Genomic DNA, 13,886 nt, shown 5'->3' with positions numbered 1-13,886 from the left:
TCCCACGGGTTACAGGCGCAGCAGTAAGATTGTATAGTAGTCCAAATATTGCAGAGAAAAGCTTACAACTAGAAGTATGAAATACAGTTAGGCTGAGTTAAGCCTTGGTGAAGTACTTTGCATGGAGTCATAAGAATATTAAAATAACACAACATAAGCCTGGAAGGTACACAGACCAAAAGCATAAACTTGTTATCACCAAATAAGTGTTTGCAGGTGCTTCGCACCATGCGGAATGGACACCCGAAAGGAGGGATGGTGAGTATATTGGCCCAAAACTGTAAGGCCAGTGTTGAGGGAGTTCAGACCTGGTGGACAGGCACCAGAGGTGGGCCGTTTTCCCAAAAACAGAGACATGAGTGATCCATACAAAGTTTATGGGAATGACTGAGCTAGCAGTCAGACATTACACGGGATAGGTTTCCTTGTGGTTGTTTTCAAAACTCTAAAATGGGCAAGATGTGAGACAGTGAGTGTACATGCAGTTAGATAAGGTTGGTACATTTTTGGGAGCATTGGTGGTAGCGCGGGGGCCTCCCCCAAAGTGTGGCAGAGTTACAGGCGGTCCAAGCTGGGAAGGAGTGTGACGCTGCAATTTCGGCCGTGGGCAGTTCCCGATGGCCACACTCGAGCCAAATTCGGACGACGGGCACTGAGTCCCTTATGGACAGTTGAGACTTCTCGTCAATGCTAAGGGGCTGCCTGCATAGCGGGCTAGCCCTCTTGTCCCCACGGGTAGCTAGCATCTCCCCTCCTCCAGAGTCAGAAGTGGCATCCCCGGGTCCAGCCACATCCGGCTTTGGGCTCTGGGGAGCAGCTATAAAGGTGGGGGCTGCTTGGGCTCATTCACTTTGTTGCAGCCCCCTGCCCAAAGTCCCACCCTCCCTCTACCTTCTTTTTGGGTCCCATCAGCAGTCTCCCAACTAGGTGGGACGGAACGAAAACAAAGGAGTAGGTTGAAGGAATTGCATCATTTGTAAGAAATGGGAGGATTTGACGATAAAAATGTTCCTTTTCAGTGGATTGCGGAATGGTGTAAGGTAATAAGCATGTTTGTTCATTGGATTTTGTAATGCTGATCCTAACCTTTCTTAGTTTGTCACAGGCAGAGTTACGGGGCCGTAGGAGTTTGATGCTGAGGTTTCGGCCGTGGGTGGTTCCCGATGGCCTCACTCGATCCAAATTCGAACGACAGGCACTGATTCCCTTGTGGACAGTTGAGACTCCTTGTCAACGAGATTCAGTGGCCCTGGAAAATTACTGCTTGGCAGTTGATAACCAGAAGCGGACCTCCCCAACTCTGCAAACCGGAAGTGACAAGTGTCACCCGGGACAATAAAATGATTGCAAGTGCGGGTAAAACCCTAAAGGGCCACCTTAGAGGTCTAAAGAAATTGCTTCACTTAGTGTCTGGGACCGCCCCCAAATTCTGTCTGACTCCAATAAATGTGATCTTGTGTTTCCGAATTCTATACAAATGTGTCAGTATGATTATTATGAATAGTGTAACCATTGCATATATGTCTTGGACCCTAAGGGAGAAGGGGGCGGCATAGTAGGGGATGTCCCGCTATGTTTCTGTCACACAATGAAAATGTGACATTGAACAGATCCTGCCATGGTTTAAGTCATCAACCTTAGAGAACTAGTGCTTCAATCACCAAGCGAGCACTGCAACTCAAAGATCCCAATGTCCATTTTTTTGGGATTCCCACCCTGCATGTTTTTTGGCATCCCCACACAAAATGAATAAAATGAATATAGTGAGTCTAACTAAATGGGTGTTATTTACTTAGACATTGGTTATCCTTATTTATAGACAGTGTGGTGCTCTAGAGGATCTGACTTAGTGCATGTGGAAATCACACTTATCATGTAAACACAGCTTCCGCTTATCACTATGATGCTATTCCATGCACAAAGAAAGTACAAGTGCCATGGTGGAATCTATTTCTAAATATATTTTATTGGTAATGTCTGAAGCACATCGAGTGACCCAATGGACAAGATTTCACATCTGGTGCTGTGGGTCTGGGTGATGCAGTGCGGTGTGCTGATGTGGGCACGGAGAGCATCTCCTTCGGCCCCACTGGTGTCTCCCACGGTCGGCTTGAATCACCCCCTTCACTTCCCGCCTCAGTAGCTGGAGGGAGCAACCATCAAACTGCAAGAGAAAATGTTTGATCAAAACGCTGATTTGACATTCAGCCGTATGTGCCCAAAATTAGGTTGGCCCACATGCATTTGTAATTGCCTCACTGTGTCCAGGTTCAGGATTTCCCAGCAGCTGCCGCCACTGTCCCGGTAGCCTGCGTGGCTCAGGCGTAAACAGTCTGGAAGCCTGGGGTCCATACCAGTGTCACCATCTTGCGCTCTTGTCAGGGCCTGTTGCAAGTCCTGGCGTATCAGTTGAAGGAGCTTTGCCCTCTGCGTATCGAACTGCAAAATGTGACAGCAAACGCAATGGGTTAAACATAATGGTTTGTACGTACCCTGACTGCTATTGAAAGGAAGGCCACTCACAGCTGTATATGTATGAGTTCACATACCTGGCTAGGGAATGCCACCGACCAGGGATGCTCATTCTCGATCCAGTAAATTCTGCCCACGAGCGCCAATCAAACGGGAAGAACTAAGAGCGGTGAAACCTCCACGGCTCCAGGTTTTCTCGGCAGCAGCTAGAAGGGATCTGTGCAGTTTCACTTTCCAGAGAGAACGTGCAGTCAGAATCTGAGGCTACATCAGTGGGCCTTTCTTTTTCACTGCATCCTCCCCTTCTGGGCACTCGTACATCGGGATACCTGCCGTGACCATGACAACGGCCAAACCGAGGCCGTTGGAGCTCCCGGCTTTTCTTGGGAGGGTCAGTACGATATACTGGGCTGCAGCGGAGCGTCCTTGGATGGTGGTGTTCCCCACTCAGGTAAATGTCTTTATAGGTACAGTGGCATCCAGTGATATTCCTGGGTGAACGATTTACGAAACTGACATTAGGCGTTGAACTAATTATGGGATTGCTGTACAAATGTCATATTACATTTCAACAGTTATTTGGGCTCACTGTCAAAAGAAAACAATTCGACATACCAGAGAATATGGTTTGCAAGAATGCAAAAATGCGTGTCTTGATACATTTAATGTAGTGGTCATGTTTTATCATTACAGTGAATAGTTAGTGAGAAAGTGTACAGTAGTGACCAATTTGTTACGCTGTTGGAAAGGGGTAATTTTACTGTAAGATCAGTTAGCGCGTAGTGAGGCCAATTACATCTTGTTTTAATCCTTATGTCATAGAATAAAAATATATTATAATCCAAGAATGAATATGACATATTGAAGCAATGTGTAATGCTGTGGCAAATAACATGTTATACCATGCAGGCTAGATATAGCGTGCTCTAGATACACTCTATGATATAGTATAGAAATATTTACTTTTTCATAAATTATATATTGTTGGGAAGAATATTTAATAGTTTTACAAAGGTAGCGGGCGCCCCTCTCTCGCAAGAACAGACATGATAACCTGTTCAGTGGTTATTAACCACTTGAGAGTTCGCAGCCACTGCTTTTACTCACTGTGCCTTTCACAGATGGGAAATATCCATTTGCATATCAGTCTTTGTCCTGCCCAGGGGCAGTCCAGCACCGAAATACAATGGCAACTCCAATCTGAACGAGAGTACCACCAGCAACCCCATACACGTGTTTCACCCTTGTTGGGGATCATCAGTGAGGTGAAGCTGATGCCTCTCTAAGCACAGTGAGAGGGAGACCACGTCTGGTTGCCCCCAGGAGACCTAGGGTTACCAATCCCAGGTTCCTTAAAAAATAGTTTTACAAAGGTAGCGGGCGCCCCTCTCTCGCAAGAACAGACATGATAACCTGTTCAGTGGTTATTAACCACTTGAGAGTTCGCAGCCACTGCTTTTACTCACTGTGCCTTTCACAGATGGGAAATATCCATTTGCATATCAGTCTTTGTCCTGCCCAGGGGCAGTCCAGCACCGAAATACAATGGCAACTCCAATCTGAACGAGAGTACCACCAGCAACCCCATACACGTGTTTCACCCTTGTTGGGGATCATCAGTGAGGTGAAGCTGATGCCTCTCTAAGCACAGTGAGAGGGAGACCACGTCTGGTTGCCCCCAGGAGACCTAGGGTTACCAATCCCAGGTTCCTTAAAAAATAGTTTTACAAAGGTAGCGGGCGCCCCTCTCTCGCAAGAACAGACATGATAACCTGTTCAGTGGTTATTAACCACTTGAGAGTTCGCAGCCACTGCTTTTACTCACTGTGCCTTTCACAGATGGGAAATATCCATTTGCATATCAGTCTTTGTCCTGCCCAGGGGCAGTCCAGCACCGAAATACAATGGCAACTCCAATCTGAACGAGAGTACCACCAGCAACCCCATACACGTGTTTCACCCTTGTTGGGGATCATCAGTGAGGTGAAGCTGATGCCTCTCTAAGCACAGTGAGAGGGAGACCACGTCTGGTTGCCCCCAGGAGACCTAGGGTTACCAATCCCAGGTTCCTTAAAAAATAGTTTTACAAAGGTAGCGGGCGCCCCTCTCTCGCAAGAACAGACATGATAACCTGTTCAGTGGTTATTAACCACTTGAGAGTTCGCAGCCACTGCTTTTACTCACTGTGCCTTTCACAGATGGGAAATATCCATTTGCATATTTAATATCTTCATAAATTACGTATGGTTCTCTGCAAAAGCCTTTGTCATGCTTTCATATGGTAGCAAATTATACATCATAGCCTAGACATACTGCAGGCATTTCAGGATGTAGGAAAGGATAGAATATAGTGTCGAAAATTATACATAAAAATCGTGCCCCAGAAATACTCTTTCATATTGTATGGAAAGGAATGTCATTTTGCAGTACATTTTGCCATATTGTTGTGAAGATTATTAAAACTCTCATAAATGGCATAGTACATATGCCGTACTTTCACATGGTAGCAAAGTACGATTCATACTACGGACAGACTGCGGGCATGACAGAATATAGGACAGGACAGAATATAGTGGTAATATTACACATAAACATACTCTAAAGAGTATGTCTGATTATTGGTAATTATGTGTCGTTTGGTAGCAAATGTCCACTCATTTTGTACCAATGTCTATGCCATGTTGAAAGAAAGGCCATGTTACATTGTAAGAAAAGACTATAGCATTGGTCAGTAAAACAGATTTCATAGAAGTAGGTGCCACTTTCTGGAAAAGGCTATGGAAAGTTGTCAGAAAGAAAAGATCTAACTACAGCAGAGCAGACACTGCATTATCTGAAAGGCAGTGCTTTTATGCGGACCACCAAATGCAATGTGGCGGCACACACTATGCCAAGCCATAGGAAAGGATGCACCATGTTATTTTAAAGTATATGTCAGATTGATAAAAAATAGATAGTACACTATATGAAAGTATATTTGTTAGATCTGGGAAGCATGTTCTATCTGTATGTTATGTGGTATGCTGCAGGAAAGCAAATGTCATTTGCAAGTAAGGATCTGTTTGCCACATTGAAGGACCTTCAGTTGCATAACACAGTTATCTATGTGGCATAATGTAACACACTTTATGGCATTAAAACTGTATTTCTGTAATTGCCGCAAAAGATACATCACTTTGTGGGAAACACTTTGACAAGTAATTTAAAATAAAAATGCTAAATGGTAGTAAATGGCTCGTAATGATACCCGTGTAGTGATGTACTCATTTATGTACATATTAATCACTCAGTGTGAGCAACATCTATTGCTTATGCTGCAAGCAACACAGGCACAGAGTTACTTAGATGCCACACACTGTCCTGAGACACTGCAGTCTGGTATGGAGACCAGACCACAAAGAAATAGCCCCTTAACTCTAGCTAGAAGTCAGTGGTGTGCTGCCTGTCTCTGAGAAGACAGCACAAGAAAACATTGGTCCCTCTAGAACTCTGTTGGGGGTCCACAGATCATATGTAGTGTCTCAGTACAGAAGACATGCTAACCCATTAGCTAGTTATTCTATGGGTTAGCTAGTTATGCTTTGCCAATCATAGCACACAACAAAGCCCATAAGCATACAACCATATTAAAAAGGTGCCAATGCCTCAGGCCTACTGCATTTACCCCTCCTGGATCATACAACACTCCATTAAAAAATGCTCAACTATCAATTGGGATTGAACGCACTGTTGCTATGAAGACGTAGTGTCATCTACAGGCACAAGCTTCATGAGATCAATAAGCCTGGTGTTTGCTGCATTCCAGCGTATTTTCCAGACTAAAATGTCGGCGGGTTTCAGTGGCCTTTACCAGTTATGGATATCTTCCTCAGGACCCTCTTCTATTCCTATAGTGTGACACTATCACTAAGAACAGTACAAGCACAAACATCAATATAATAGATATGGCACTTGCCAGCCGCTGTTTTCTTTACCATGGACTGGGCTGTGTGCGTAGCCTGCACCCGGGTAGACATAAAACACCCAATTCAGTGTCTGTCAATCATCAATTCTGCTTTAAACATTTAATTCCTTACAGTCATGTTTATAGTCATGTTTTTCATGGCAGCACAGCATACTCACTGTAGGCAACCACTCCCAAAACCCACATCTAGGGTCAGGGGAACAGCTTTCCTGACTGCTTGAAAAAATCAGATGCCTTATGTCATTATTCCACATTTCAGGGACCCCATTATTGCCCAATTATGAACCAGTTTAGCCTGTGGGGGCTGAGAGAAAGGGGGATCTGTTCTACTAGAGCTTGCCGTGTCACTGCTCCATACATCTGGGGAGCCCAGTGATGCTCATTCAGGAGCATGTATAACATGAAGTGGCAAGAAAACCGGGGGGGGGGGACCAATGTGCTCTACTCGAGCTTACTATGCATCTAGTTCCATGCACCCCGTTTTGCTCACTTACAAGCCCATAAAACACAGTTACCGAGGGAGCACCATGCTCTATTATGACTTGCCGTGAATGAATTTCCATGAATACAGGGGCCCCCTGAGAGCCTGTGTGTCAGAGAGGGCTCAAGTGTACACGGCAACTGCTTACCATAAGACATTGCCTCACCAAGCTTTTCAGTCCGCTGGCAGCATTTACTGTGCACACCGCACTGTCATCCTATATCACTGCGACGTGGCTTCTCTGCATGTCATAACGATGGACAAAGACGACAGACTCAGTTACTAGCACCAGGTTCGGCCATCTTAGCCTGGCCATGTTTGCCTGGCTGGTGGCTCATAGATGTTTGCTCGTTGCCGCTTAAGCAACTGTATTTTCACTGGCAGGCTCAATTACCTTAATTCTGCTTACTCTGCCCATTGTTAGGGGTAGTGCCCATAAGGGGTAGCTGACCTATAGTCAGAACACTCAATTTTCAGTATGTAGATTTAGTCACTGTGTTCTCATGGGGCTGGCAAAATGCAGAAGTAATGCACCTAATTGCCTGGCAGCGAGTGTAGCCATCTTCAACTGGCCAAACTGTACCAGGCAGGTGGCTCCTGGGTATTAACTCACTGCCACTTTAAACACCTTTATGTGCATGGGCGGACTAGATTCCAGTCTACTCAATTTACAGTATGCCAGTATACCCACTGTTTTCTCTCTGTGACTGGCAACATGCAACAGTAGTGCACATAACTGCTGTGCTGTCACACCAATCTAGCAACGGAGCATGTGTGCGCAACCTTATTCATTTAGTGGTTCACAGCCAGAGTTTGCCAACAAATGGTGTCGTTGAAACCGTTTGGAATCAGGCTCTAATCTGAATATCCATCTCTGCTCCCTATTAAACAGCATGGTGTGCATGCTGCCACCTCGGCTGGGGCAGATGGCTTTTTCCAGCACTGTCCACGCAAAGTCATTGTCTGAGTGACCCTTGTGGACAAAATGCTCCTCGATTTGTGCTGTAATTTTTCTGGTATGTCTGCAAGACCTATGTTCTATCTCCTGTGTTTTGACTGGTCTATGTGTCAGACCTACGTATCTCAGTTGGCACGGGCATGTGATTAAGTACACAACATTCAAGCTGTTGTATTTTGTGAAGTGGGTATGTCACCAAGGTGTGCGCCAGCCCAAGTCAATTTCTGTAGAAAGTGTCGTCTGCTTGCACACAGAACAAATACCACCCGAGGCATGACCCGTTACTTTAGGAGTCTGCCATACAGTCAATTGTGTGTCCTGAGTGTCTCTTGCTGAGTATGATTGAACTAAGATGTCACGAAGGTGTCGCCATCTCTTCAGGGCAAACCTAGGGGCTGGGATATTGGTATGGCTGACATGTAACATAATGTAAATCTCCTTCTGGAATTCAATGACGCGCAGTGAAAAACTGAACATTGCCGTGATACGGTGTTCATCCGATTGTCGCTGCTTTTGCTGTACCGTCACATCCTTAGGTATGTTACTTGCCCTTTCCTGGGCATTTCTCAGAAATCGTCTACGATAACCTTGCGCTATCATTCTTTTGCTTAGTAGTGCAGCTTGTTTCTCGAAGGCGGCTCCCTCTGAACAATTCTAAAGGAATCTGAAAAACTGACCAAACGTTACATTTTCCCTCAGGGCTCTTGAGGGAAAGCTAGAGTAGTCAAGATCGAATTCCGGTCAGTTGTTTTCCTAAAGACAGATGTTGATAATTTGCCACCTAAAGCACATATTTCTAAATCCAGGAATTGGAACCCTCTCTGACACACAGGCTCTCAGGGGGGACTTCCCCTGTATGCTTGAGAATCCATTCACGGTCAGTCATAATAGAGAACAGTTTTCTCCCTCGGTAACTCTGTTGTATGGCCTTTTAAGTGGGCAAAATGGGGTTGCCGTGTTGCATGGAACTAGATACATAGTAGAGCACAGTGCCCCCTCCACCCCCTTTTTCTTGCCACTTCATGAAATGCAGACTTATGAATGAGCATCACTATGGAGCAGTGACACAGCAAGCTCCTTTGGAACAGATCCCCCACTCTCTCAGCCACCACGGGCTAAACCAGCTCATATTGGGGCACTAATAGCCTCCCTGAAATATCGAGTAATGACATAAGGCATCTGATTTTTTCAGGCGCTCAGGAAAGTTGTTCCACCGACTGTAGTTGTGGGTTTTGGAAGTGGTTGCACCCAGTAAGTACGCCTTGTTGGTGGGAAAATCATGACTATAAGGAATGAAATGTCTAAAGCAGAATTGATGATTTACAGACACTGAATTGGGTGTTGTATATTGTCTACCCAGGTGCAGGCTACGCACACAGCCCAGTCCATGGTAAAGAAAACAGCGGCTAGCAAGTGCCATATCTATTATGAAGTATTGATGTTTGTGCTTGCACTGTTCTTAGTGATAGTGTCACACTATAGGAATAGAAGAGGGTCCTGAGGAAGATATCCATAACTGGTAAAGGCCACTGAAACCCGCCGACATTTTAGTCTGGAAAATAAGGTGGAATGCAGCAAACACAAGACTTATTTATCTTATGGAGCTTGTGCCTGTAGATCACACTACGTCTTCATAGCAACAGTGTGTTCAGTCCCAAATAATAATTGAGCACTTTTTAATGGAGAGTTGGATGATCCAGGAGGGGTAAATTCAGTAGGCCGGAGGCATCAGCATCTTTATAATAGGTTTCTATGTTTATGGTATTTGCTGTGTGCTAGGATTGGCAAATAAATACTCATAGAAAAAATAGCTAACTGGTTAGGATGTCTGCTGTACTGAGACACTACATATGATCTGTGGACCCCCAACAGAGATCTAGAGGGACCAATGTTTTCTTGTTCTGTCTTCTCATAGACAGGCAGCACACCACTGACTCCTAGGTTCAGTGGATGGTGCGATTAGGATCAGCTAGTGTAGATGAGCTGTTTCTTTGTGGTCTGGTCTCCATACCAGACTGCAGTGTCTCAGTACAGTTAGTAGTAGATGAGTAACTCTGTCTGTGTTGTTGATAACTGAGTGCAGGTAGTTCTGTCCTTCGGGTGGTGCAAGACCTCATTAGACAGACCCTACTGAATTTAGAATCAGGTCCTCTTAAGTGTCTATTGGTGCATATAATTAACATATGACCTAAGAATGTCTTTTTTAGGATACCCATTATAACAATAAGTGGCTGAGAACGTGCGTGTTACTCATGGAATTATCTGGGATCAACTAACACTAACTGCACTATAGCCGGTTGTATCAGTCGCTTTGACATTCTGCAAAATCATCCTCGCCATTCGATGACATCACAGAACACCTTGGCATCTTGGTAAAATCTTATAATGTACAGTTCGAGGAAGTTTACCCTTTATGTATCAGATGATTTGCTGTGCTGTACAGAAGGAACTATTATGTTGAATGTAAGCATGTGCAGGTTGTTACACAGAATATAGAATATTGTCGGGAACATACCGTAGATTGCAGTTTAGTTATTTAACAACACAATCAATGTAGCAATATTGCTGGATGCCACTGTATTGCACAAGATCAAAATTCAAGGTGATACAAATGTAAGGCAGATGGAAAGTGATTTGACAGTGATTATAAAATTCTGACTGCTGTTAGTGGAGCGAAGCTATGGAATACAAACAATGGAAAAAAGGTGTGTTTGTGTTTGTGTGTTTGTGAGGGAGTCTGTGTGTGAAAAAACAGTTAGTTTATTATCGCAAGAGAAATATGTCATGGACGGATACTTAGAAGATGGAGTGTCACCCATACTCTAAAACCATTGTCGCCTTTGTGGGGGTCTCACATAAACATAGCAGGTGAATAGAAAAGGAAGAAAGTGGTGCTAATTGTTTGTGGATATATGCAGGTGTATACCGACCTAGTGAATACCGACCTGCAACAATTTCACCAATGCAGGCGCCTGGCTTTTGCCCTACATTCTTATCAATGGTACTTGCATGGAAGCGTGCCCTGATACCTCTGTTTTCCACATTCCTAACCACTTCCACACACAACACCCGGCATCTTTCTCTGAAAAACCGCTCTATTTTGTACAAAATTGTTATTGTTAACAAATTGCATTTTTCAGTAACGTGCCTCTCAATAAGTGCAATTTGTTAACATATTTTCAGAAAAACAATGCGTCCCTTCTTTACACTACTTTCATGGCACATTTAGTATCAGGGAGAATAGGTGCGGACACAAATGTGCTTTTATGTAATAAAGTACACCAGAGAAAAAGTTGTAACAATTGACATACTTCTGCCCAACTCCATGTTGGTGTCAATTTTGCAGTATTGTTGGTGTTTGCTCAAAGTAATGCCCCTGTGTCATCATAAAAGAACAGTTTCAAGGTGAACCTAACGTGTGCCAGACATATCCCCAAAGGAAATAACAAGACTTCAAGGATAGCTGGAAATGTAACCACAAGGAACTATCAGAACACACCCACAAACCAATAGAAATTACAATAGCCACATGACAATTCTGATTGCCATGTATCCAGAGCACTGGAGAGTTATGTCTTTAAGGTATCCCAAAAGAGACCAGAATAAATGTGGTTGCAACATACATTTTTAACAATATTAATGCATTCTTAATACGTTTGGGTATTATGTGAAGGATTATTATGGTTATTGTATTGTTTTAAGATTTCTTTCTTGGGATTTTCAGTGCAGGACTCTTGTCTGATGGTAGTCAATCTTGCCTTGCATTGCAGGCTTTGTGGTAATGGATACACACCTCTCCGCTGCTGGCTATATTGCTTCTCTTGCATGCATTTGAATTTTGCACTGGTGCTGAGGTGCACTTTTGACTCTCCAGTGGCTGGCACTTTTTCTGACAAGCCATCTTGAAGCTACTGTGCTCTGATTGTCACCTAGAAGGTTTTCATTCTATGCTAACCTTTGTTTAGGAAGAATAAGACATAATCTGGGATCAGCGGTTTATTAAACCGTTAGTTGTCCCACTCCTTTTCGGCATCCTCTGTTGTATCTATATGAAGGTACAGATATTCCAATATGGCGCTCTGTTTTCCAAAGAGATACTTCCAGTATTGAAGAAAAAAAGACTTTAAAAAAAGACGTAACAAGTAACAGGGTACGAAGGAAAGTTGACAAGCATTGTTCATGTTGCTGTTGGCATGTTTCATCCCTCGATGTGTTTGGCACCGTCTCAGGCACATCTGCTTTCATTTCCCCCCCCCCTTTTTTTACGGGTCGCAACGGCTTAATCCCTTAGCACCAGACCGGATGGAAGGAACCTCTTATGGTCTACCTCAGTGTACTTCGCCCTGCTGATATCAGAGCTATGCTGTTACCTGCTGTGCGTTTTCCAGCTCTGGCCGCCTCCTGAAGTCACTCTGAAGGTGTTCTCAGGTGAGGAGTGGTATTAGCCCTTCTCTTCCAAGGCTGGGAGGTGTATTATAAGAGCATTCCCAGTTAATTGCCTGGTTTGTTTCATTCATAGCAGGCAGCAGGGAGGACATCCCCGCCCAAGTTGCTCATTGTGTCCAGCATTTAAATCACGCTCCACGGGTTCCTGTCCTAGTCCCTCCACATCTCTGAAGTCAGAGCCCTAGGAACTCTCACGATTGCCATCTGATCCATGGCACACAGTTGGTACGTACAAGGAACACAACATCCTCATCCAGCGACATTTATCAGAGGCTATCAGGCCTATCCCCATTCTGTATAGAGTGCCAGGTGTAGCAGGTGGCATAGCAGGTGTGGTGCAGGGACGTTGGCACAGGTGTCTAGCTGAGCAGTCTGATAGTCAAGTCTTCAGACTCTTCAGTTGACTTGTCTTTTCCTTCCATTTGGTAATACGTTGGACAGACAGTAGGGGAGCACTAACCCTCTTCCATGGAGCAAGCTATGGCTGCTTGAGGTATTAGCTGTATTGCGACCACACTTTCAGAAAAAATGTCATGTCGACAATCATCATGTTTTCTATAATACTCAAGTAGAAGCTCTGCCCAATGGCTAATCACTGTGAAATTATTGTGGCTACATGTTTTCAATACTACTCCATGTAACTGCATTAGCCCAAACATGTAATACATTATTTAACTGTTTCTTTTCCATAACGCCTAAATCCGTGTTTACATCTCTCGACCTCATTTATCTCTGTGCACTTTAAATCATCGTTCTTTACATTTCTTCAGTCAAGCTTTCTTCTTATTATATTTACCCAACTGTTGTTCCTGTAGTTTGGTAAATCATTGTTCCCATTTACCTAATAGTTTGTTTTCTTTATGTTTTGTAACCATTGATCAATCATCTATTTATCCCAGGCACTGCTCGATTATGCCAACTATTTATCCTCTGCATACGTTTAACCAACAAATCCATTCTTCTAATTGAAATGATCTTCATTTTAGGCTCAATGTATGTACAGCCTACAGATTGTAGTCCATGTTTCCATTTCTCTAATGAATAATTCCCTGTATATTTTGTTCAGTACTTGCCATTCTTCAGTTATTCATTCTCCCCATCTTTCTTTCAGTGTTTATGATGCAGAATTAATTATTTTCTCAATTATTGATAAACATGCAGACCTCACAATTTAATTATGTTCTCCATTTTGGGTTTGATGTTTACATTTCTCCAAAGGGTCATTTGGCCCATAGTTTCCCCAATGTTTCAATGTGCACATTGTTCTCTGTATGCTTTGTTCAGTGTTTGTACAGTTAAAATAATCAGCTAAGCTATTCAATGCTCAATGTTCATAGTTCTAAAATACCATCTTCACATATAAAATATTAATGTTAATCTTTCTTTAATCAAGCGTCATTGAACGTATACATGTATACAGGTACTTATGCCATTTGTTGTTCAATGTTTACACTATTTCAACTCACCAGTCACTGAAGGGCAGACTGTGAGGTCCATGTAAAATAATAAAAGTGTTATTTCTTGATGGAATGACACTTTTCTTATTTGTTCCAGATTCTGTGCCT

The 13,886-nt window shown here is 43.6% G+C and overlaps 1 protein-coding gene across 5 annotated transcripts in view; it reads right to left on the bottom strand.

The window, feature by feature from the left end:
• The window catches only part of IQSEC3 (IQ motif and Sec7 domain ArfGEF 3), a 1,249,628-nt gene that overhangs the window by 42,186 nt on the left and 1,193,556 nt on the right, over nt 1-13,886 (bottom strand). The window contains exons 14-15 of one of the 5 annotated variants that reach the window (XM_069628577.1): nt 2,260-2,439; nt 1,947-2,164 (exon numbers count right to left, since the gene is read on the bottom strand). The exons of 3 other annotated variants lie outside the window; for them this stretch is intronic. In XM_069628577.1, the coding sequence (XP_069484678.1) occupies nt 2,012-2,164; nt 2,260-2,439 (333 nt within the window). In that variant the 3' untranslated portion in view covers nt 1,947-2,011. Of the gene's footprint in view, nt 1-1,946; nt 2,165-2,254; nt 2,440-13,886 lie in introns of those variants that run through there. One more of the 5 variants, XM_069628578.1, reaches the window with a different exon arrangement.

This window comes from Ambystoma mexicanum, chromosome 12, assembly GCF_040938575.1.
Source record: "Ambystoma mexicanum isolate Mex_15411 chromosome 12, UKY_AmexF1_1, whole genome shotgun sequence".
NCBI classification, from domain to species: Eukaryota; Metazoa; Chordata; class Amphibia; order Caudata; family Ambystomatidae; genus Ambystoma; species Ambystoma mexicanum.
Note: the sequence above shows the minus strand (reverse complement) of the source record. Positions and strands in the feature narration are given on the sequence as shown.